Genomic DNA, 25,682 nt, shown 5'->3' with positions numbered 1-25,682 from the left:
TTTACAAATAACTCAAGGCAGTGTTGGGCTGAGAGAGAGGGACTGGCCCAAAGTCACCCAGCCAGCTTTCATGGCCGTGGCAGGGCTTGACCTCCTGTTTTCCAGCCTGCTATCTTAACCCAGAGGTCTTCAAACTTGGCAGCTTTAAGACTTGTGGACTTCAACTCCCAGAATTCTCCAGCCAGTATAGCTGGTTGATGAATAGCTGGCTGGAGAATTCTGGGAATTGAAGTCCACAAGTCTTAAAGCTGCCAAGTTTGAAGACCTCTGCTTAACCACTACATCAAACTAGCGTTATTCATTGCTACTCTCGTAGCTTTCAATGGGATGTGCTTTGGAAAATCTAGGCCTTCTTTTTTTTGGCTCCCATGGAAATCTAATCCTTTTTCCAATTCTGGCAGTCCCTTGTAAGGATGAAGAAAGAAAAACTGAGAACCACAAGGCGACAGGAAGTAAAATGTTTATCTGTAACGGTCCATCTGGTTTCAAAAGGCAGATCTAAGTAAATTCTGGCTAAGAGGGGCATAGGAGGTTACTTTTCAGGGCCCCAAATAATAACATAGTGGGAATTTTGGCTTTAAGCTGGGGGAAAAAAATCTGCGTGGAAAACAGTGGAATGAACCCTGTTAGGTCCGAATTATGGTAGAGTAGCTAGTTGCATTTCATGGCCACAAATAACAACATTGTGGTGTTCTTGGCATCCAGTTCAAAATGTATATTTCCTTTTTTTAAAATATTGGGAAATGTATATTTCTTTTATTTCTATAAGTGGGACAAAATAACCATTACCGAATAGGGGCTGAAAAACACCCTAGACGCAAGGGTCTCCAACCTTGGCCACTTTTAAGACTTGTGGACTTCAACTCCCAGAATTGCTGGCTGAGGAATTCTGGGAGTTGAAGTCCACAAGTCTTAAAGTGGCCAAGGTTGGAGACCCCTGCCCTAAAGTGACAGTGTGCCAAAATAAGAGTCTATAATGGAGACTTTGCTGATTTTCTGAGCGTGAGAAATAAAGCATGCATTTATGTCTGTAATCTAGACATAACGTTTATAATATTTTAGATGCGCTATTTCATATTTTGCATTTTTATCTCTTGCGTTTTTATCCAAACAGGATGTGCCACATGCTAAATAAATATTTCTTTTTTAGATCTTACTACTATCTCCTACTATGGTTATATCAAGCATTAATTGTATAACTTCAATAAGTACCTGCCATTTGTAGGTATTATTAATTTTTTTTTTGGGGGGGGGGAAACATACGGTTGCTATAAATAAAATGAAAAAGAAGAAAGAGTTGGAGCTCAAGGATAATTCTGGGCCAGGGGAAGCCTCTATGCTAACCCCACAGATAATCATGGTTGAGATTCACTGGGGCCAGAGGAGTCTCAGGTCTCATTCTTCTAACCTCAGCTCAGTCCTTAGGTGAGTCAATTCCCTCATGGTGGCCCTTCCCGAGAAGTTCTCCATCCTCTGGACCAACTGACTGGCTGAGGACTTTAGCCAGATGACCACGTTTGAGGTTCTCAAATATTTGTGCTTGGCTGACATTTTCCCCCCGAAAAGGGCACTTTTAATACAGGAAACGGGGCTGTTTCTAACTTTCTTTCTGGGAAACGACCCTGAATTCTTCATCGGTGGCTTGAGGAGACCACAGGAGACGTTCAACACGTCAGAGGTCAGAGCCGGCTGGATTAAATGCTCCGTGGCTTATATTTGATTCATTCATGAAACGGCCTCGCGTTGGGCAATTAAAAGGTTTTCGTTACGCCGGATAAACTGGCTGAAAATAAAAATCGGGCTTCCATGGAAGGCCTGGGGTCAGGGAGGGCCACCAAAAGCTCCTGCTTGGGTGACATCTCAGGGTTTTTGAGTGGGTAGAAAGCCAAAAACAACCCCTTTACCACCCCAAAAACACCAGGCCATTACCATCTTCAAAGTTCAGGTAGCCCTCGACTTACGACCACATTTGGGACCAGAACATTTGTCACTAAATGAGGTATCACATGATCCTGCTGGATTTTACGATCTTTTTGCTGCAAATGTGAAATGACTCTTGGTCGTTAAGTGAGACATCACACGATTGCCCGATTTGAGGCCTTCCCTGCTTCTTGACTCCGCTTCTTGGGAAGCTGGTGGGAAGGCCCAAATTGTGCCACAACCATCGTAAACGTGAACTGGCTACCAAACACCGGAATCGCAATCATACGACTGGGGGTTTGCTTCAATGGTCGTAACTTTGAGGACAAAATGTAAGTTGCTTTTTTCAGCCCCATCGTAATTTCAAGGCCCTGTCGAACGAGTGGTCTTAACTTGAGGACTACCTGCCTGACCTAAACGACGACGGCAAATAAGTGGAGCCAAGCCGGTGAACTCTGAAATCGCACAATCTGCTGTTTTCCACGTATACGTCTCTGCTTTAGAAATATGAGAAACCTGGAATAAACTTCTAAGATGACAACAGAACGTGGCAGATACCTTCAAAAGTGGTTGTTGGATTGAAGCCTAAAGAATATCTGTTGAAGAGAAGTAAACAGGATGAAACTACAGGTGGTTGAATATGGGTCAAATGTTGAGAGTAAAGCATCCAGCTTCTTGACCGTGAGAAAAAAAGGTCTCAAGGAGTTCCAAAGGAGTGTTATCTTCTCCTTGTTGGAAGGTCTTCAAGAAGACAATGGGGCAACAACCATCCGTGACTTCCTTCTAGACTTAGATGGTGGGTCCTTGTTGCTCTCTGAGCTTGGTGCTTTTCTTGCAAGACGTTTCATGACCTGAACTAGGTAACATCATCACTGGTGTCCTAGCACTGATGAAGTTACCTAGTTTCGGTCATGAAACGTCCGCAAGGAACCCACCAAGCTCAGAGAGCACCAAGGGCTTCTCATCTCAACTACAACTACAAATATTCCCCTTTATTGGGACCTTTTTTGAGAAGGCCTTCAAGAACCTTCATGGTTGCTCTCCATAAACATATAAAAGAGCAGCAAGGGCTCCCTCGTCATTCATCTAATCGAATTCCTAGGTATGACCCAACACAGTTTCCATGGACTACCAAACATTTCCATCTGGGAAAACATTTTTGGGGGAAGTATATGTTGGGATTGTTTGTCCTTTATAAAATGCAGATGGAACCATTTAACAGGCTTGTATCCTCAATGCTCTGGAACACCATTAAAAAAAAAATCAAAAAAATCAAAGCAACCGAGCTGGTGACCTTGATGAAGTTGGACAATGCCTGAGAAGGGAAGTCAAACACCTGAAGTTTTCTGAGCAGAACTTCAGTTTGGGGGTTGTGGTCCCAGGGGAATCTGGGCAAAGTCAGTTTGGGTAACGGCGACCTTCAACAAGTTTAAGTTCAACCTTACCTTCAACAAGTTTAAGATCTTCTTGCTGAGATCCAGCTCGAAGTTGGAATAGTGAGAGTCCGCCATGTCGTAGATAAACACCAGGCCATTCCGCTGAGTTTCAAAGCTGGTTTTTGGAAGGAAAATCATGATATGCAGTCACAAGCAAAGTTGCACACTTCTCACTTCCACCTGGATTCAGACAGGGAGCCGAGGCTCGCACCCAAAAACCCAGCCTAAGGCTCGGCTAAACTAAACCGTGATTCCCCAAATTTGTTCCATGACAAGCATGGCATTCTTGGCCTAAAAGGTTTTGCTTTATTTTATTTTATATTATTAATTTATTAAATGATTATTCTCTTTTATTAGTTTTATTGCTTTATATATGAGGTTTTTTTGTATTCCTGAAAGCCACCTTGAGTCATCATGTGCGAGTAGGCGGCAATATACATTTCCTAAAATAAATAATAAAATCAAATAATAAAATCAAATTGCGGGATTTGTGATTCATAAATACAAGTTTGGAGACATGGACGATAGCAATAGCACTTAGTTAAAATAGTTAAAAATTTAAACAAAAGCGTCAAGGACGGTAAAAACATTGTTTAAAAATTAACTGAAAGGCGAAGGGAGGGTTTTTGGAGAAAAACTCATGGTTGTCTAAAAATATAAACGTGTACCAAAGCTTAATGTAGCATTGTTAAGATGGACTCAGCCTTCCATCCCTCCGAGGTGGGTAAAATGAAAACCCAGATTGTTGGGGGCAAGAGGCTGACTCCGTCAACCGCTTAGAGCGGGTTCTAAAAGCACTGTAAAGTGGTATATAAGTCTAAGTGCTATTGTCCTTCCTTCCTTCCTCCCTCCCTCCCTCCCCTCTCTTCCCCTCTTCTCCCTCCCTCCCTTTCTTTCCTTCCTTCCTCCCTCCCTCCCCTCCTCTCCCTCCCTCCCTTTCTTTCCTTCCTCCCTCCCTCCCTCCCCTCTCTTCCCCTCCCCTCCCCCCCTCCCTCCCTTTCTTTCCTTCCTTCCTCCCTCCCTCCCTCTCTTCCTCCTCCTCCCTCCCTTTCTTTCCTTCCTCCTCCTCCTCCCTCTCTTCCTTCCTCCTCCTCTCCCTCCCTCCCTTTCTTTCCTTCCTTCCTCCCTCCTCCCTCCTCCTCTCCCTCCCTCCCTTTCCTTCCTCCCTCCCTCCCTCCCCTCTCTTCCCCTCCTCTCCCTCCCTCCCTCCCTTTCTTTCCTTCCTTCCTCCCTCCCTCCCTCCCTGTGGTTAGAATGCTGTATTGCAGGATGACTCTGCCCACTGCCAGCAGTTTGATCCTGACTGGCTCAAGGTTGACTCAGCCTTCCCTCCTTCTGAGGTCAGTAAAATGAGGAGCCAGATTGTTAGGAGCAACATGCTGACTCTGTGAACCGCTTAGAGAGGTCTGTAAAGCACTATGAAGTGGTATATAAGTGTTATTGCTATTTCCCTTCCTCTCTTCCCTTCCCTCCCCTTCCCAGTGGTTAGAATGCAGAACTGCATGCTAACTTTGCCCACAGCCAGGAGTTCAATTCTGACCAGCTCAAGGTTGACTCGGCCTTCCCTCTTTCCAAGGTGGGTAAAATGAGGACCCAGATTGTTGGGGGGCAAGAGGCTGACTCTGTAAACCGCTTAGAGAGGGGCTATCAAGCCCTGTGAAGCAGTATCTAAGTCTTCAGGGCGGATTGCTATCCATCTCTCCAGGCTCCCGAAGCCAAAACCAGGTGCCCCGTTGGACTGCAAATAGCCCTCCTTACCTTTCCACCGCCCTGTCAAGCAGGTAAAAAAGGGCCTGAAGGACCACGTGTTGGACACTTTTATTGGGATGGTGCAACTTAGCGGTGAAGAGAGCAATGGAGGCTCCGGACGGATCCCTCACACTCTGAAAAGAAAGCAAGTGGAATGATTAACAGCAGGGTGGCCAAACAGGGTTTAAATGAATCTCTGCTAAACCACAGAGAATGGTGATCACTGGCAAGCAGTCAAGAAACTGGGGTTAGTTCATGGCAAAGGGCAGTAGAGACCGGGTAATTCAGCAGCACAAATCTTTAAGAAACATTCCTGGCTGCTAAGAGCGGTAGACTTTGATTCCCACCTGTATCCTAGATCAGGGGGTCTCCAACCTTGGCAGCTTTAAGACTTGCGGACTTCAACGCCCAGAATTTCTCAGCCAGCTATCCAACCTTGGCCACTTTAAGACTTGTGGACGTCAATTCCCAGAATTCTGGGAGTTGAAGTCCACAAGTCTTAAAAGTGGCCAAGATTGGAGACCCCTGTCCTAGATTCAGTAAAGGAAGAAGAAAACTTCAGGATGAAATTCCTGTTAGCCGTACCACTCTATGGGGAAATGGTGCGCTTTGGGTCCTTCTCTGCTGATGGGTGACCTTACAGGGTTGTCGTGAAAGGGTTAGAGGGGAAGATAAAGGATCGGGCCTATTCTGTTTAATTCTGTTTTAATCCTGGGGTGGGTTTTTTCCCCCCACTTTGCTTTTAGCAATGTATTTCCCTATGATTTTATTGGTTTATTTGTAAGCCACCCAGAGGCACCCAAGTTATTTCATCGGGTACAGAAACCTGATAGAGAAATAATAAACGACGTATCACATTCACCAGGCTAGAAACGAAATCAGTCAGCTTGGCTCCGATTTGGAAGCTATAGGCCTAGAATTTGGGGTCTCCAATTGTGAATAAATTAACAAGAGGCGGGAGGGAGAGAATGAATATATTGTACAACGCACACGGTTGCCAAGATACACCAAAAGGCAGTTGGTTTAGATGCCTTTAGAAGAGAATAGCAATTTTTGGATGAGGAGAGGTTCATTATTAATGGAGCCTCCAGCTGCAGGGGCAGTCCCACCTCTGAATACAAATGGCTAGGAAAGCATTTGTCAGGGTGAGTTATTTCCTTCCATAATTCCTCGCTTGTTAACTTGCCAGACATCTCTCATTAACTGACTGTAGGGAGGGCTGCATTATGACCTTTGTGAGCCTCTCCCTCCCTAAATAACACACACACACACACACACCACAATAAGGGCGAGGAGGAGATTGTTATTAACCATCTACCAAAGTGCAGCAGCATCTTCAGGCCAATTTTTGTATCTTCCCCAAAGCGCATGCTCGTGCCAAAAGCATCTCAAATTAAAATAAGACACACTCCTCTACGACAGGGGTCTCCAACCTTGGCAACTTTAAGACTTGTGGACTTCAACTCTGGGAGTTGAAGTCCACAAGTCTTAAAGTTGCCAAGCTGCTCTACGACATCAAATTAAAAATATAAAAACAAGAGGAAACGAAAGTGACTGGTGACCAAATTGTCGCACTTACAAATGCAATCAAAATCCAGACGTTTGGCAACCGGTCTCGCATTTATGACGGTTGCAGGGTCCTGGGGTCACAGGGGAGGTGGGGGGGAAATCACCCTTTACAACTTTCCCAGCCGGCGAGTTGCTTCACAACCATGGTCAACATGGTCATAAAATCAGGGCGATTCAAATGATGACTTGTTTAAAAACCACATCCCAACGATGGTTGTAAGTTGAAGATTGCCCATAAACTCGTTCAGACCGTCTCCATCCTTATTTGAACACCCCTATCAAGGCTTTGGGGTACTTCTCCCACCCCTCAAATTTTTTCTGCAATTTTTTCAGCGTTCCGGCTTGATCCATTGAGAGTTCCCTGGAAGCAAAACTTACCAGGATGGTGAATTTTCCACTCAGGAGTTCTGACCTCAAAGGCTCCTCGTGAGGTTTGAGCTTCACAATTCCTTCCTTGAACCTCGTTTCCTAAAGGGGTGGAAAGAATAGAGCTGGAAGGGACCTTGGAGGTCTTCTAGTCTAAGCCCCTGCTCAAACAGGAGACCCTAGTTCATTTCAGACAAGCGGCTGTCCAATCTCTTTTTAAAAACCTCCAGTGATGGAAGCACCATCAGAAAAGACGTATCTATTCTTTCGTGCAGGACTGGCATAATTATTATAATTATTATGATTATTATAATAATAATAATTATTATTAATTTTAATGGGGTTTTAGGGTTTTATTTTAATTATGGGCCAAATTTAATATTTTTTAATACTGGTTTTAATGGTATTGTATTTATTTATTGTTGTTTTTATTTGGCTGTAAACCGCCCTGAGTCCTTTGGGAGAAGGGCGGTATAGAAATTAAATTATTACTATTACTATTACTATTACCCACACCTTCTAGTGGCAAGCTGTTCCACTGGTTCATTGTCCTCACTGTTAGGAAGTTTCTCCTTAATTCCAGGTTGCTTCTCCCCTGGATTAGTTTCCATCCGTTGCTTCTTCCCCTGCTTTCAGGTGCTTTGGAGAATAGGTGGGTAACCCCCCCTCTTCTTTGTGGAAGCCCCTCAAATATTGTAATACTGCTGTCACGTCACTTCTAGTCCTCCTATTCCTTAAACTAGACATACCCAATTCCAGCAACCATTCTGGGGAAGCGTTACAGCTCAGCAAAAGGGGTTCTTTTATGTACACTGAGGGCATCTGCACCAAGACAATTTCCTTGTGTGTCCAAGAAAAAATTCTATTCTATTCTATTCTATTCTATTCTATTCTATTCTATTCTATTCTATTTTCCTATTTCATTCCATTCCATTCCATTCTATTTTATTTTCTATTCCTATTCCTATTCCTATTCCTATTCCTGTTCTATTCCTATTCCTATTCCTATTCCTATTCCTATTCCATTCTATTCTATTTTATTTTCTATTCCTGTTCCTGTTCCTGTTCCTGTTCCTGTCCTGTCCTGTCCTGTCCTGTCCTGTCCTGTCCTGTCCTGTCCTGTTCTATTCTATTCCATATTTATTATTCTATTCTATTCTATTCCATCCCATATTTATTATTCTATTCTATTCTATCCCATATTTATTATTCTATTCTATTCCATTCCATTCTATTCCATTCCATTCTATTCCATTCCATTTTTATTATTCTATTCTATTCTGTTCTATTCTATTCCAGCCACCTTGGCAAGAGGCCATTCGTGGGTCTAAGCTTGTGTGAACCCACCCATGGAAGTCACGGAGGCCACTCAGCCAGAGAAACCCCTGCAATGCCCAAGCACTCACCCTGTAGGAGTGGAAGAGTTCAATCGCTCGGAGGACGTCGAATTTTCTGGCCATGAGGAATTTGACGGCCATGTTCCAGGAAAGAGGGGAGACATTGTACTGAATGGTCCATTTGTTGATCTCTTCCAGGAACTGCTTGGTGGCCTTCACCCCCACGGAGCAGAGCAGGAGAGAGGAAGGAAGAAAACAAAACGGTTAATCTTCATGTTTTGTTACAGATTCCAGAATGGTGTGTAAAGAGCTGCGGGTTGCAACGGCTTCAAATTCTGCCTGAGCTCGGAGGCTACACGAGATTCAAACTCAGCAACAGAATTCCTTACAATCAGGAGCCATTCAGCATTTTGGAAAATTTGCTCTTCAATTTACGGCCACAATTAGACAAGTGGACAAGTGGACATTGAACGGGGCAATCGGGAAGCGAGGCATGGCATAACCGCTCCCGATTTAACAAGCTTTTTTTTTTTGCTATGGTCTTTAAGGGGATCTCCCTTAGTCATTAAGCGAGACATCGTGGGATTGTGAGTTGCGATCTTCCCTGCCGGCTTTCCCATGGAATTTGGTTGTCAGAAGCCGTCTGGGAAGGTCACAAAAATGTCAATCATACGACATTGCTGCAACTGTCATAAGTACATGTCAGTTGCCAAGCGCCTGAATTTTGATCACATGACCATGGGGATGCTGTCGTAAGAGTGAATAAACGGTCATAAGTCACTTTTCCCAGGGCCCTCGTAACTTTGAACAGTCTCTAAACAAAAAGTTGCCGCGAACGGTTGGGGGTCTAAGCAGTGGTGGGATTCAAATAATTTAACAACTGGTTCTCTGCCCTAATCACCAGCTGGGTAGGTGTGGCTCAGTGGTCATGTGACCGTGTGGGAATGCCCAACTCAACGTCACTCACATCGATGGGCGCTTCGCCTTAGCTGTTACAATGTAATAAGGGTTAACCAGAGAGGCAGTTTCTGTAAGCAGGGCAATAAAGATTAGGCTAGAAACACCACCAGAATGTTCCTTCCTGCCTTCCTTACAGGATTAGCCCTGCAAAGTGGAAAAAAAACAAAACAAGATTTCTTCCAACAACTGGTTCTCTGAACTGCTTAGAAAGTTAACAACCAGTTCTCCCGAATAGGTGCGAACTGGCTGAATCCCACCACTGGGTCTAAAGACCCAGAACCGCTTCTAGCCACCTTCCCTTCCCCCTTGGATGCAATCCTGGTTTAGATATTCCTAGGAAAAACACCAGTCATTCCTCAGTGCCCAATTTTCGAGCTGTCACGCCTTTTACTGTAAAAATAATAATAAAAATGCCAGCAGCAAAGGGCAGATGAAAACGTCGGATGAGATGAGTCACGGGGAAGAAGCTGCTTGCAAGATGCGGAGGGAGGAAAGAGAGAAGGATGCCGCAAGGGGGGGGAAAAAAGAGAAAAGGAAAGGAAAGAAAGCAGGGACTGCCTGAAACCAGAAGGGCTGGATTAGATGACCTTTGGGGAACCCCTCCTGATCTACAGTTCTGGGGTTGCATGATCAGGGGCGGATGAAGCTGCAGCATGAGGGTTGCCTGGTACTTCTGGCTCACTTCCCAAAGGCAGCTTTGGAGACCCGCACTGAAGAAACAACAAACTATGATCTAAATGGGCTCAGCAGACTAAGTCTGTCTGTTATTAACAGCAGCTGCCTGCAGTTACTGCAGGTTCAAGTCCCACCAGGCCCAAGGTTGACTCAGCCTTCCATCCTTTATAAGGTAGGTAAAATGAGGACCCAGATTGTTGGGGGCAATAAGTTGACTTTGTATATAATATACAAATGGATGAAGACTATTGCTTGACACAGTGTAAGCTGCCCTGAGTCTTTGGAGAAGGGCGGGATATAAATGCAAATTAAAAAAAAATAAAATCAGGGGTCTCCAACCTTGGCAACTTTGAGACTTGTGGACTTCAACTCCCAGAATTCCTCAGCCAGCAAACCCCTGATCTAAATCGAGGCTCTCCAAACTCGACAACTTTAAGACGTGTGGAACTCCAACTCCCAGAATTCCCCAGCCGGCCATGCTGTCGCGCTCATGTTGGGCTCAGCTGTGGTCGTTAGCCGAGGAGAACCTGTACTCCTTCCCGACGTCATCGAGCAAAGGGCCAATTGATCAGCTGAAGTCCACGTGGCCCCGAAAACTGGCTAAGTGGCTCCATTCTGCCAGGGCTTCGATCCGCGGCTCCTCCAAGGCCGCTCAGGGCTCCCCGTGGGCCCATTTCTGGAACGGAAACGTCAGTTCCTCGCTCCAGGCCTTGGGGAGAACTGTGTGGCCATTCATTTTTAAACAGTTCCTGCGCTGCTTCTCCTCCCGTTGGAAGGACAAACATCTCGGAGGAGTGACTCATGGAAAACAGCAGGCCTGTGTTCCCCCTTGCATCAACCAGCAGGGACTCCGAAGGCTGCTTCGGCTATAAAGGTTTTTGGAGAAGGCTCCAGTTGGAGCTTTAGAGATACGAGCAACAGCAAGCCCAGGGCGATGGGGCTACCTGGGCTAAAGGCTGCATTTAACAGCATCTGACAAACTGCAAAGAATTCTGCCTTTCTATAGATATCAGTATCAACCACACACGTAGGTCTTGGCATTTTCCTGTGTAAGGTTGAGAGTATCTTGGCGACGTTTCGACGAGGTCTCACTCATCATCTTCAGGCTGATGCTTTCGGCTTCGTGCTTGTGTGAGCACGAAGCCAAACCCTAACCCTAACCCAGCTCACTTCTTTGTCAGTAAATTTAACACAAAATAGTTTGTCGTGAAAGCGACTGCCTGGAGGGCTTCTGGATTGGACCTGAAAGGCGAAAGGGAAGCAGTATATGCTCCTTCCCATATTGGGGTAGACCAGGTTGCTTCGGTAGGAAAAAAAAGAAAATCCCCACTATATAATTTTTATCTTTTATCTATCTATCTATCCATCCATGGAGAGGTGGGATTCCCATAATTCACCTACCTGTTTGCCCAGCACTAAAAATGCGTGCATGCGCTCGGCCTCCTGCGCCTGCGCCTTGCACACATGCACGCCTTCTGCACATGCGCCCGGCCTCAAAATCGTGCCTAAATGGGACAGCGTAGAGCCGGGTCAGGTGGACGTATGTGTGGAATTTCTGCTACCGGTTCTCATGAACCGATCGGAACCAGCTAAATACCAACTCTGTATGTATCTATGTATCTATCTGTATCTATCCTTCCCTCCCCTTCTCTTTCTCTCCATCTATTTACTGTCTTGAGTGCCTATAGAAATAAATATTAATAAAGGTATCTGTTTATCTATCGTTAGCATCTATCTACCTATCTATCCACTTAGTAGTTGAGTGCCTATAGAAATTAAATAATTAATGAAAGTATCTGTTAGCCTCTGTCTATCTGTGTGTGTGTGTATAATCTATGTATATATCTAGGACCGTGATGGTGAACCTAGGGCACGCCTCCCACAGGTGGCACGCAGCACCCTCTCTGTGGGCACGCGAGCCATTGCCCCAGTTCAGCTCTGCTGCACATGCGCGCATGCCTCCGGCTGGGCAGCTGGTTGTCAGGTCTCTGCCACGTATGTGCAAGGGGACGGGCCACGTGCAGAGCCACATGCACACATGCGCGGAGGGGGGATGTGCAGGGGGTATACACAAATGTTTGGGGATGGGGCATGTGCACGAGGCCCGTACCCGCATTGCATTTTGGGTGGTTGGTGTACATGTACGCATTTACACACACACGTGTGCTTTTTGGGCACTTGGTCCAGAAAAGGTTAGCCATCACTGATCTAGGATCTGCCCATCCATATCTATCTATCTATCTATCTATCTATCTATCTATCTATCTATCTATCTATCATCAGTCTCTCTCTCTCTGTCTCCATCTGTCATTATCTATTATCTATCACCCATCAATTATCTATCTATCTATCTATCTATCTATCTATCTATCTATCTATCTATCTATCTATCTATCTATCTATCTATCTATCATCAGTCTCTCTCTCTCTTTCTCCATCTGTCATCTATCTATCATCTATCACCCATCAATTATCTCTATCTATCTATCTATCTATCTATCTATCTATCTATCTATCTATCTATCTATCTATCTATCTATCTATCTATCTATCTAATCAGTCTCTCTCTCTCTGTCTCCATCTGTCATCTATCTATTATCTATCACCCATCAATTATCTATCTATCTATCTATCTATCTATCTATCTATCTATCTATCTATCTATCTATCTATCTATCTATCTATCTATCTATCTATCTATCATCTATTACAGGGGTCTCCAACCCTGGGAACTTTAAGCCTGGAGGACTTCAACTCCCAGAATTCCCCAGACAGCAAAGCAAAACTCCCAGAGGCAAAGCTGCCTGGGGAATTCTGGGCGTTGAAGTCCTCCAGGCTTAAAGTTCCCAAGCTTGATCTATTATCCCTGATCTATTATCTATCCATCCTTCCTCTAAACGTGTGCCACGTTCCGTTACTTTCAGCTAACGCTGAGCAAGGGGTTTGTTCCCTTTGGCACAAGGCTTAACTGGGCTTAGCTTTCAGAAGCTTCTCGAACTCAAGACAGGGAAAAGAAATATTTATTTCACCTTCCCCCTCATTCGCCCCCCTCCAATTCAGTTGACCCAATTCTCCTCCTCCCCCCATTCTTGCTTCCGTGAAGAATTCTGTTTCTGAGCTGGTCGTCTGCTATTTCTGAAATCTTCAAGCCCCAGTCGAGCCCTACCTGCCTGGCTGGCTGGCTGGCTGGCAAGCGAGATTCACATGCTCTACTACAAACATGAAACTCCCGTCGGGACGCACGAGGACAAGGTTAAAGTCAAACCGCCAAACAGATCCGGGAGAAGAGCAGCGTGACATTGAAAGGATCCTTATCTCCTGGTGATCCTGCTTTGTCCTCTCCTCCCACGTTGACACGACGGTTCGGGCAAGGACGTTTTGCAGCGCTTTCCCTTCAAAGAAAACCCCGAGTTTTTTTGGCCACCCAGGCCTTGAGGAAGACGCTGCCAACCCAGGCCTTGGCACAGCGGGCAGCCCCCAAAACTGGCTAGGCCCTACTCCAGAGAGCTGCGCTGTTGTGGTGGTGGTGCACCGCAGGCAAGTCCTCGACTTACAACCGCAACTGAGCCCAGGATTTCTCTTGCTAAGTTGTGAGACAGGAGGGAAGCAAGCTTCGCCCCATTTTGCGAGCTTCCTTGACACCGTTGTTAAGGGAGTCACTCCAGTTAAGTTAGTAATCCAGCCATTAAGTGAATCGGGCTTCCCCGTTGACTTTGCCTGTCGGAAGGTCACAAAAGGGGATCACGTGACCCCAGGAACAAGGCAACCGTCGTAAATATGACTCAGGGGCCAAGCGTCTGGATTTGGATCAACGGTTGTAAAAAATAGCAATTCAGTTTCTTTTTTTCAGTGCCGTTGTCACTTCGGTCACTAAATGAACTGTCATATGTCGAGGACTACCTGTATTTAACACAACCTGTGCCTTACCATGGCCCAAAGCCAACCTGAAAGTCAAGCACGCAATTTTGGCAAGATACCTCCGGTGCTTCTGCCGTTCCTCTCTGCAAGTAGTCCTCGACTTACGACCACAACTGAGCCCAGGATTTCTCTTGCTAAGTTGTGAGACAGGAGGGAAGCGAGCTTCGCTCCATTTTGCGAGCTTCCTTGACACCGTTGTTAAGGGAGTCACTCCAGTTAAGTTAGTAATCCAGCCATTAAGTGAATCGGGCTTCCCCGTTGACTTTGCCTGTCGGAAGGTCACAAAAGGGGATCACGTGACCCCAGGAACAAGGCAACCGTCGTAAATATGACTCAGGGGCCAAGCGTCTGGATTTGGATCAACGGTCGTAAAAAATAGCAATTCAGTTTCTTTTTTTCAGTGCCGTTGTCACTTCGGTCACTAAATGAACTGTCATATGTCGAGGACTACCTGTATTTAACACAACCTGTGCCTTACCATGGCCCAAAGCCAACCTGAAAGTCAAGCACGCAATTTTGGCAAGATACCTCCGGTGCTTCTGCCGTTCCTCTCTGCAAGTAGTCCTCGACTTACAACGGTTCACTTAGTGACCGTTCAAAGTGACAACAGCATTTCAAAAAAACGGGACTTACGACCATTTTTTTCACATTTACGACCCAGTGGTGGGTTGCCCCCCCAGCAGGAGGCTCCGCTCCACTGACCCAAACGTCATCAAAACTCTTCTGCGCATGCACGGGCGGGCGGGGACTACTGGTTTGCATTGTGTGTGAGCACGATGCGAACTGGCAGTAAAGTTAAGTAGAACCCCCCACCCCTATTTACGACTGTTGCAGCCTCCCCGAGGGTCACGTGACCAAAATTCGGACGCTTGGCCACTGACTTCATACTTACGACGGTTGCCGTGTCCCCCGGGTCACCTGATCCCCTCTTGTGACCTTTTGACAAGTCAAGAGGGAAGCCGGATTCCACTTAACAACCCTGTTCCTAACTTAGCAACTGCTTTGATTCACTTAACGACCGTGGCGAGAAAGTTCGTTAAAACGGAGCGAAACCCACTTAACCGATGTTTCGCTTAAAGCACAAAAATGTGGTCGTAAGTCGAGGTCTATTCAGTACTGAGAAACAGAAGTGAAAAAAATGGGAACGTCCGGAAGAAAAGGTGCCTTCGGGTTTTGAGCAATGATTAACTAGTGATTTATTTTCCATGAAACGAAGAGACAAGGAAATGTCATGCAGGATCACATCAATTGTTGAAAAGGACCCAGGAAAAGGCTGTTTCGTCACCCACTCCTGAGCTTTTATATATATATATATATTTTTCCAAAATGCAGCCTAGGCGCTACCTGGCTGGTTTGGTAATCTCCTTTTTCAGGGTGAAAAGCTGCTACATTCTTCCCATCCTTACTCAACTTCCCTTTGGTTGAGTCCCCAACAAAAGGAGAGGGAAAAAAAAGAAAAGAAAAGAATGAATGACGTCACTCATCTGGGACAACAGGAAACGTTTTCAAAAATAAAAGGATTTTTCCCAAGGCAGCCAGGACTGAATTGGATTTTACTAACTTTCTAATTCAACGGAGACGTTTCTATCCGGGCAGCAGAGTTCAGTACAACCAGAGAGAGAAATTTAAAAAGAGGAGGAAAAGTTGCCGTGGGGATTCTTCCTTTTTTAAAAAAAATTCCGTTGTGCTACAACAGTTATAAGCGTGAAAAACAGCCACAAAGTCACATTTTTCAGTGGCAACTTTGAACGGTCATTAAACGAACGGTTGTAAGTCGAGAACTATCTTTAGCTCCCTGCATTTTTAAGAACTTTTCCAGTACACAAGCAGCTTTACTTGTTGCTGAATGTGTTGAGGTATTTGGTAAGGGAATATTTCTGAACCGTGACAGTTGTCTATCACATGATTAGTGTTTATACCAATACTATTTTATCTATGACCGATTACTTCTGACGAGGCTCTTATCTCCAATAGTAGCACGTCCTATTGGGCAATACCACCCATTTACAATTCTCTACCCTGGAGTATTTGAATTTTGCCCCCCCCCCAGAGAGGAAAAAGAAGCACCTGAATGAAGATGCAAGACGCGATAAACACATTCTGCAAAATATTATTTTAAGGGCTCTCAATAGACACCTTTGCAACAGAAAAGAATTCCAATATGATTTTAAGGAAGCCCTTGCAAATAATTGCTGGCTTGCTATCTGCTGTATTGCATGATTTCTCTCCCAGATCCACATGTAAATGACTGGACTCCCAAGGATAATCCAATTAAGTTCCCTCCAGACATTCCGGATGTCGGGAAACGTGACTCAGTGGCAAGGGATTATGGGGGTTGTAGGCCAGAATAGCAGGGAGTCAGCGAGCTGTCGTCCCTGATTTATTTTGTCCTAGAAAGCGGATGCTATTTGTGGATTAAGGATCAATCAGATCAGTGTTTCCCAAACCTCAGCAACTTTAAGACAGATGGGCTTCCATCCCAGAATTCAAAGCCACGTTGGACTGCCGGCATCGTCTGATTGGCTGGCTGGGGAATTCTGGGAGTTGAAGTCCATCCAGAGTCTTAAATTTGCTGAGGGTTAAGGAATACTGAAGCCCAATATTCCTCCAATATCACATTCCGTTTTAAAACCATACAAAAACTCGAATCCGTTCCCTTCCTCAGTCTACAATCATGTTATAATATGGGACCCACGGACGGAGTTGCCGCGTGGGGAAGAGGCTGCCGTGGCCTCTCCCCCACACGGTGCCTTTTAACACTTCATTAGGAATCTCTCTGTCTTATTGCAAGAACGGAGTTTGTAACTCGGACAGCATCGGAGTGAAGGGAGTCAAGTCATGAATGAGGCTGATCTAATTCATGACTTGCTGTTCTCAAAAAAGAGAGAGAGAGAGAGAGACGCTGACCTCAAATTCATTGATGAACTTGCTGGTCTTAAAATGGCTGATCTCAAGAAGCTAAGGGAGGGCAAGAAAGAGTTAACGCTCGGATGGGAACACCAGGGAATATTTGGCCCCAAAATATCCTTGGAAAAGCCAACTTCACAAACATGCCCTAGGAGGCCATGAGCGAGCGGTGATCTGAAGGAGACCTTCCCTCTTTCAAGGAATGGTGGATCTCAGAAAGGCTATCCTGGCCATCAGCCACTTTGTTTGTTGTACCACAACTTCTCGGAATTCCATAAATAGGGAATCACGCCACAGCTTCAAATCAGGTGACGCCGGAAGGAAGTCCAACATGAGTTGGGAGTGGAGAGAATTCTCAGAACGTTCCTAAAGACTAGTTGCACCACACGAGATACATAAGGGCGGACCTCACATTGACTTTTAAGAGTTACTAGCCATACCAAGGCTGACCTGGAGTGAAGTCCCCAGATATCTGGGAGGTCCATGTTGACCTAGAAACGCATATTTTGAGGAGCCTGTCTTATTCAGATCTGGGATGGCAGGGAAAGACCTTCACTGTAAGACACCAAGCAATTTGGCCTGGCCCAACTGACTCAGCATTGTGTTTCATCCTTCAGGGTCAGAAGGACTGCTGAGCTCGCTGGGTGGGCAGAATTCAGTATCTTTTCGACTTCTCATTATCAGCTTCGCTTCTCAGTTATCACCCTGGGATCTATTAGGGTTTCTTTCACTCTCGAGCTTTCTTCCCCAACGACACACCCAGAAAAGTCCGAAGTTAAGACAAACATACAGAACCAGATTTTCCCCAGGGGCAGGTGGGGTGGGGTGGGGGTTAGGTGGGGGGGAAGTTTAAATTAAATCTGTCTTTTCTCCATTCTGCACAAGAAGAACTCCAGCAGGGGGGCGGGGGGATGGTTTGGATCCCCTTTCCTGGTTTCCTTAAAGCCTCGGAGATGCAGAAGTGGAAAATTACACAAGCCGAAAACTTCGCAACCCAACACACGCCGTTCGCGCCGTTTACAGTCAACGGGAAAGCAGGAAGAAAAAACATGCATGCACTAGAAAAGGCAGGAATGTAAGAGGTGCAGCCATCCAGGCATAATAACCTTTCTCCAAAACAGCTGGGGGGGGGAACACTGAGAAATTCAGATATTTTTTTCTGTTTCTCGCTAGCCAGGGCAATATTTTTAAGAGGAAAAACACTGATAGGGTGGCTTAATGCTTCTAAATAGGGTTGGTAAAGAGCCATAAAGAGCGTTGGAATGAATATAATGTCTATACATCAGTGTTTCTCCACCTTGACAACTTTAAAGATGGGCGGCCTTCAATTCCCAGTATTCCCCAGCCAGCAAAGAATTCTGGGAATTGAAGTCTACCCCAAAGTTGCCAAGGTGGAGAAATACTGATATACTGTACATTTTAAAAAAAGGGTTAGGAAATTTATTTGAGCTGGCTTCTGTTTTGCACCCCTGTCCAAACCATTGAGAGACCAATGACCTTCTAAGCTGCTTCTTAGAATCTGGATGGTGTGAGTGTGTACACACACACACACACACACACACACACACAGAGAGAGAGAGAGAGAGAGAGAGATCGATCACTATCTTAATTTCCCTGTTCTCTTTTCTGGGTCAATTAAAAAAACAACAACTTGGGTCATCAATTTAATCTGCCATCATCTGTAAAGGATCATTTTCTTTCAGCGTGGGGGCATTTTGAGGCCTTACTGCTAAATAAAAATGTATTTTATTGGCCAGGTTAAAGAAAGGAGATTACCTAGTTTGGGTGATGAAAGGTTTGCAAGAAAACATCCAAGTTCAGAGAACCACCAAGGACCCCTCATTGTACCCCAATGACACCACCCCATAAAAAGAACTAAAAAAAAAAACCCTCCCTTTTTATGACCCTGTAAGAATTGCATTTTGGGGGAGGGGGATAATTGCACTTTTTGGCTTCCAAAGAATTGTATTTGGTAAAAACTTAGGAAGCAAAGCTACTCCACGAGCAGACTCTAAAATGAAAGCAAGGATGCTAAAATATAAATATATATTTTTTTCTTATAACACCCACTGGGAGATTCTCTAGAATTCTCCTTCTGTAACTTCGTACACTTCCATTACATATACACTTTCTTTCTCTTTCTTTTCCTTTCTTTCTTTCTTTCTTTCTCTCTCTCTCTCTCTCTCTCTTTCTTCGGCCTTCCTTCCTGATTCTCCAGTTCCAGGATTGGGAAAAGGGATTTAAAAAAATAAAATAAAATAAAGAGGGGGCATTAAAACAGTGAACTGGCACCCAGAAGGTTTAAGATTGCTTTGAACTTCTCCACCCTCCCGCCTCACTTCCTTAAACATTAAAAGATGTGAAGCCAGGGGGTTATTACATGTTTGTGTTTCACATCCTCTCCCTAATCTTTTTTTTTTTAAACATGGGAAAAAAATGGAGTCAAGTATCCGCTCCCCCCCCCAAACATACCAATCCTGGGGGAGGGGGGATGAGAGAGAGAGGGGGGAGAGAATCCAAGATGTTGGGGCTTGCTTAAGAAAAGTGGGGGGGACGACAGCTTGATCACTTCTCCCCAACTTTCAATGGGAGGGTGACATTCCTCCCATGGGTTTGTGGAGTGAGAGAAGGGAGCCTGGAAGGGGGGGGGTCTACATAGGTTGGATGTACAAAATGGGATGCTAGCACGATGGGGAGGGGGCTGCCCCCTCTTTGCAAGGGAAAGACTCCCCCTCTCTGGGCCTGATTCGCCTGCATCTCAGTCCCCCCAACCCCCTCTTCTTCTCCCAAATCTCTGACTTCCATGGAAACACTCCCCAGGAAATACCTCTGCCCCCCCTCCTCTTCCACTGATCTGGCGGAAAGGGGGGGGTGTCCATCAAAGGCTGGAGGGGGGCCGCTGTACTCCTCAGGGCCAAGATTGCCCCCTCCTCACATACACAGCAACATACACATACACATCCACATCCAAGAAGGGGCCCAGATTTTTGGACTTTATTCACCCGCAAAGCGAAGAGCGCTTACAAAGTAAAGAGGCATTTGGAGGTGGGAGTGGGGGAGGGGAAAAAAAGGGGGGGTATCTATCTACTTCCCAGAAAAGCAGCAGGCAGCCCCTCTCCCCAAAGCTTTGCCTCCGGGCCCAGCCCGGGAGGCTCGCTGGCTCTTTTATACTTCCGTTCATCACCTTTTCGTTCAAGAAACCCAAGGATGGTGGGGGGAGGTCTCTTAGAAGGAGAAGGGGGCGAAGAGAGGAAAAGCCAGGCCCGAACGGGCTCGGCCTCTGCATCTCCGGCAGGACCCCCACACACACTCCTCCCTTCCCCAGCACCCCCTCCTCCTCCCTTTTCAGCCCCCCCAATTCGGATCGCAAAAAAAACCCCAACATAATTCAACGTCATTGCCAAAGGCAGCCGCGATCTGCCCAGACGGCCCTGCTCGGCTCTCTCTCCCCTCCACCCCAATCCACTCCGACCCCGAGCCCTAACATTTATTTCTCGTGGGGGTGGGGGTGGGGTCTCCCCCTCTTACCTGCTCCTCCTCGGGAGTCAGCTGCGCGGCCATGCTCCTGCCAGCCCGCAGAAGAGGCGCAAGTTTGCCAAAGTCGCCAGCCTCGGGCGCCCCCCCGAAGCTTTCTCCGGCCCCCTCCTCTTTTATCTGATAATGTGTGGGGGGTGGGTGGGCAAAGCCAGCGAGGTTGGATGGATGGCGGGGAGGGAAGCGGGTGGTCAGCGGCAAAGAGCTGCCCTCGGCGCTAAGTCGAAGCCGGGCATCTTCGCTTGAGGACAGAGCTTGAAAAAGAGGCAGGGAAAAGAAGAAGAGGAGGAGGAGGGGGGGGTCGAAAGGGGAGGGGTCCCGCGGGCTCCCCTCAAAAGAGGGAGGGCCACCAAGAGCCGAGGATCCGAATTAAGACGGTCGGAGCGGAGCGATCCGAAGTGAAGCCGACAAACCAGCAGCCGAGCCGGGAAGGAAGAGGCAGCAGCCTGAAAAAGCTCGCTCGCTTGGCCGGGCCAGCCCGGACCTCCCGAGCATTGCGGGTGGGCGTGGGAGTGGGGGGTGGGTGGGTGAGTGGGAGTGGGAGAAAGAGGAGAAAACCCCCCCCCCCGTCTCTCTCTCTCTCCGTCTCCTTCTGCCGCCTTTTGCAACAGTTCTGGCTTTAAAAACAATTAAAAGCAAAACAAACAAACAAAACCCCCGAATTGTTGCAGGAAGCCTCTTCCTTTGCTTCTCGACCCACCGAGCACGCCAAAGCTATGGGAGAGGGGGGAAAAAATAACCCTGGGGGTGGGGTTCGGGCGGGGGGAGAAGAGGAGGAGGAGGAGGAGGCGGCAGGGGGAAAAAACGAGGAGAGGGCAGCCCGCCCGCTTGCAAAAGAGAGAGAGAGAGAGAGAGAGAGAGAGAAATTGGGGAGGGGGGACAGAAGGAAGTTTCTCCGCTGTCTCGAAGCGCAAATCTGCCCCGATTCGGATGGGCTCCCTCCCGGAGTGGGAGGAAATGAGGAGGGGGAGGCAGACTTTCCTTCGAACTGTTGCTTTCTGGAGGAGGAGTCTGTGTGTTGTGTGTGTGTGATGAGAAGGCGGAGGGGGGTGGGGGGGAAGGATTAGGAAATGGATGGATCCGCTCCCGCTGGCTTGGCCGCCCCCGCCTCCTCTTCCCAGCCCAGGCGGGCGGATCTGCTGCCCAGCCTTCCTCGCAGCGCTGATTCCTCAAAAGCAGAGAGAGGGGGAGGGAGGTCAGCCCTTCCCGGCGCCGGGGCTGCTCACCCTCCCCCCCGCCCCAGCCTGTCCAAACGGGCATCCGATTCGCGGGCCTGCGGGGCGGGGATGCTCTTTGGGAGGCGGGCCGGAGGAGGAGGAGGAGGAAGAGGAGGAGGAGGGAAGAATGCGGAGAGGAAGTGCGGAGAGAAGAGGAAGGAGGGGAGGGGAAGAGGGAGACGGGGTGTGAGAAGAAAAGGAAGGAGGAGGAAGAGGGGGAAGGAAGAGGGGGAAGGAAAGAGGGGAGAGGAGGAGGAGGAGGGAAGAATGTGGAGGGACGTGCCAAGAGAGGAAGAAGAAAGGAGGGGAAGAGGGAGGAGAAGAAGTGGAAGGAAGAGGGAGAAGGAAAAAAGGAGGAGGAGGAAAGAATGTGGACAGAAAGTGCCAAGGAAGAAGAGGGAGGAGGGAGAGGATAAGGAGGAGGAGGTGGAAGAAGAAATGGAAGGAAAAATGAAAAAAAGGAGAACCACCAAGAGAAGGAAGAGGAGAAAGAGGAAAAAGAAGGGACAAGGAAGAAGAGGATGATGATGATGAAGAAGAAGAAGAAGAAAAGCAAGAGGAAGGAGGAGGAAGAGAGCAGAGAGGGTGAAGGAAGGATGAAGAGAAAGACAGACAGGCATCAAATCATCCAGGGACTACAAGAACATTTATTTATCTGTTTTTATTTTATGGTATTTATTTGTATTCCACCTTTATTGTCTTCATTTCAATAACTCAAGGCAGTGAGCATACCTAACAGTCCTTCCTCTTTTTCCCTACAACAACCCTGTGAGATGGGCTGAGAGAGATTTATCTCCGCACGTTCAACAATCCTCGGTCACTAAGGAGACACTGCAATCGTCATAAGTCTAGGCCAGTTGCCAAGCGCCCAAATTTTGATCCCAGGATGGCAGGGATCAAAATTATGTACTTATGTAGTGGACATAAGTCACTTTTTTCCCCCAAGACCGTCATAACCTTGAACAGTTGTGAAATAGAATAGAATAGAATAGAATTTTTTATTGGCCAAGTGTGATTGGACACACAAGGAATTTGTCTTGGTGCATAAGCTCTCAGTGTACATAAAAGAAAAGATACGTTCATCAAGGTACAACATTTACAACACAATTGATGGTCAGTATATCAATATAAATCGTAAGGATTGCCAGCAACAAAGTTACAGTCATACAGTCATAAGTGGAAAGAGATTGGTGATGGGAACGATGAGAAGATTAATAGTAGTGCAGATTTAGTAAATAGTTTGACAGTGTTGAGGGAATTATTTGTTTAGCAGAGTGATGGCCTTCGGGAAAAAACTGTTCTTGTGTCTAGTTGTTCTGGTGTGCAGTGCTCTATAGCGTCGTTTTGAGGGTAGGAGTTGAAACAGTTTATGTCCAGGATGTGAGAGGTCTGTAAATATTTTCACAGCCCTCTTCTTGATTCGTGCAGTATACAGGTCCTCAATGGAAGGCAGGTTGGTAGCAATTGTTTTTTCTGCAGTAACTCGAGGTTTCCCTATTCTGAAAGGTTAGCCATAGAAGCTAGGGGTAAAAACGCATTGGTGAAGATGATAAGGCAGCTTGTGTACAGAATAACAAATGTGACCTTGTTGGAAATACACAAAATCCATCACCTAAACCCGTGATGGCGAACCTATGGCGCGCATGCCAGAGATGGCACTCAGCACCCTCTCTAATGGCGCGTGAGCTGTCGCCCCAGTTCAACTCCGCTGCGCATGCGCACGCTGGCCAACTGGTCTTTGGATTGCTGCCGTGCATGTGCTGGAGGTGGGGCACATGCATGGGGGCTGCCTGCATGCACGGGGGCAGCGGCAGAATGCATGTGTGGGGCCCGCACACACCTTGTATTTGGAGGGTTTCGGCGCGCACACACACATTTACGCACGTGTGCCAGCACTTTGGGCACTCGGTCTAGAAAAGGTTCACTATCACTGGCCTAAACATTCTTTTAAGGTCTAAAACAACCAGACAACATCTGGAAGTGGCTTCAGCAGACACCGAGACCTAATTCACGGAAGCATTAGAAGGGGGAAGCACGGTTAGACTTGCAAAAGTTGAGCTTTTTTAAAGCCAAGCTGGTCTTCACCATCTCTCAAGGTCAGGTTCCTGGGCTGCTCTACCTTGCAGGGCTGTCGCTTTGATCTTGCAATTCCCCACAGCTAGCGGGGAGGCAAGAGGAACCCAGAGCTCTCTTTAGGTCTCAGGATGGTGCAGCTGGGAGTCGCATCTGAGCCGAGTCCTCTGAAGTTCTGAATGCTTTGCAAAGCTCCATCCTGAACTGCATGCCCAGATGGGACATGGCATTCTCCATCCATAGAATCAAGTCAACCTTCCTGCAATCCTATTCCATCCTCCTCCACCCACCCACCCACAAATGAGGGAGGGATCTGGTCTTTGCAAAGCTCAGTCAGAAGACCCCTTCAGGGCAGCCTCTGGCTAAGAGACAGGGGTCTGCGGCTTGCATTCATATATAGATTTTCAGAACAGAACACAGAGTTGAGAAGAATAGAATAGAATAGAATAGAAAAAGAGTTGGAAGGAACCTTTAGAATAGAACAGAATAGAATAGAATAGAAAAAGAGTTGGAAGGAACCTATAGAATAGAATAGAATAGAATAGAATAGAATAGAATAGAATAGAATAGAATAGAATAGAATAGAATAAATAAAGAGTTGGAAGGGACCTTGGAGGTCTTCTAGTCCAGCCCCCTGCTCAAGCAGAAAGCCCTATAACATTTCAGACAAATGGTTGTCCGGTCTCTTCTTGAAAAACCTCCAGTGGTGGAGCCCCCCACAACTTCTAGTGGCAAGCCATTCCACTGATTAATTTGTCCTCACTGTTAGGAAGTTTCTCCTCAATTTCAGGTTGCTTCTCTCCTTGCTTAGTTTCCATCCATCCGTTTCTTATTCTGCCTTCAGGTGCTTTGGAGAATAGGTGGACCATCCCCTCCTCCTCTTTGTGACAGCCCTTCAAATATTGGAAGACTGCTATTCTGTCGCCCCTATTCCTTCTTTTCATTAAACTAGACATACCTGATTCCTGCAATCGTTCTTCCTATGTTTTAGCCTCCGGTCCCCTAATCATCTTTTTTAAAGACTGCAGCTTTCTCTAGCTTGCAAAGGGGTGCAGAATTATGCCTCCCCCCCCAGCCCCCGAAAAAAAAATCGTGGGCTAGGTTGCTTTCTGGCTGCAGAGCCAGCGAGGAGTTGCCAGCCGCTTACATTCTTGGCAAGGAAAACGTGGCTTTCTGAGAAAAGAGGGCTGGAGGGGGGGGGGCGGGGTGGATTTTAAAAAGGCCCACTGTCTGCAGATGGAGAACGACTCCGGAGTTTATCGAGAAAGGCATCGGCCCCTTAACCATGATGTCATTTCTCTTGAAAACCACCCTGGGCTATTCAGAGAATTGGAGACAGGCTGCACAGCCGTATTTATAGTTTAGAAAGCTTGCACCTCATTGCAGCTTTTTAGCTCTGGGTTGGCTTCCTGGCACCTCTTTTGCTCAACACCCAGGACTTTTGTAAGCCATGGATTTCTCCAGGAGGAGAGCACCCGGCTTCGAATCTTCCAACGGGTGTGCAAATTCAAAATGTATTTAATTTGTTGCATTATTATTATTTTTTTGCTGAGCAACCAGACGGGAGTTTAGGCCTGCTGGCGTTCTGGTATTAAAAAAAAAAATTGAATAAGGAAAGTGTAGCGAGAGTTGATCACGATTTCCTTCCTTTGAAAAAAAGAAGCTTCTAGTCCTTACAGCAGGAAAAGTAACAAGAGGCGCCTACTCGAAAATAGGTAGCCAACTGTCTGGATTTGGGAAGTTTCTAGTCCTTATGGCAGGAAAACTTAACAAGGGGTGACTACTGACTCCCAGGCAGGATACAAAAGGCCAAGCTGGAGAGGCGGCCTGGTTTAACCAAATTTGCAGAATTTGGCCTCTCTTCACTTGGAATCCGAAGGAGCCGAGTGCAAATATTGATTTTTTTAAAAGTCCTCTCAAAATGCTTCCGCCTGCAGGGGACCTGAAACGGACATAATCACCCAAGCAAGCTAGGATTTATTGCTGAGGGCTGACCAGGAATGAATGAGGCAAGGAGGGGA

General features: G+C 46.6%; 1 protein-coding gene across 1 annotated transcript in view; it reads right to left on the bottom strand.

The window, feature by feature from the left end:
* The window catches only part of PTPN9 (protein tyrosine phosphatase non-receptor type 9), a 34,884-nt gene extending 13,594 nt beyond the window's left edge, over positions 1–21,290 (bottom strand). Inside the window, exons 1-5 of the mRNA XM_058156341.1 lie at positions 20,366–21,290; positions 8,447–8,590; positions 7,053–7,142; positions 5,115–5,239; positions 3,366–3,471 (exon numbers count right to left, since the gene is read on the bottom strand). Of these exons, the coding sequence (XP_058012324.1) occupies positions 3,366–3,471; positions 5,115–5,239; positions 7,053–7,142; positions 8,447–8,590; positions 20,366–20,398 (498 nt within the window). The 5' untranslated portion in view covers positions 20,399–21,290. The remainder of the gene's footprint in view (positions 1–3,365; positions 3,472–5,114; positions 5,240–7,052; positions 7,143–8,446; positions 8,591–20,365) is intronic.
* Positions 21,291–25,682: the final 4,392 nt, after the last annotated feature.

Source organism: Ahaetulla prasina, chromosome 13 (assembly GCF_028640845.1).
Source record: "Ahaetulla prasina isolate Xishuangbanna chromosome 13, ASM2864084v1, whole genome shotgun sequence".
Lineage (NCBI taxonomy): Eukaryota > Metazoa > Chordata > Lepidosauria > Squamata > Colubridae > Ahaetulla > Ahaetulla prasina.
The sequence above is the reverse complement of the archived record's forward strand: the minus strand, read 5'-3'. Positions and strand labels throughout refer to the sequence as shown.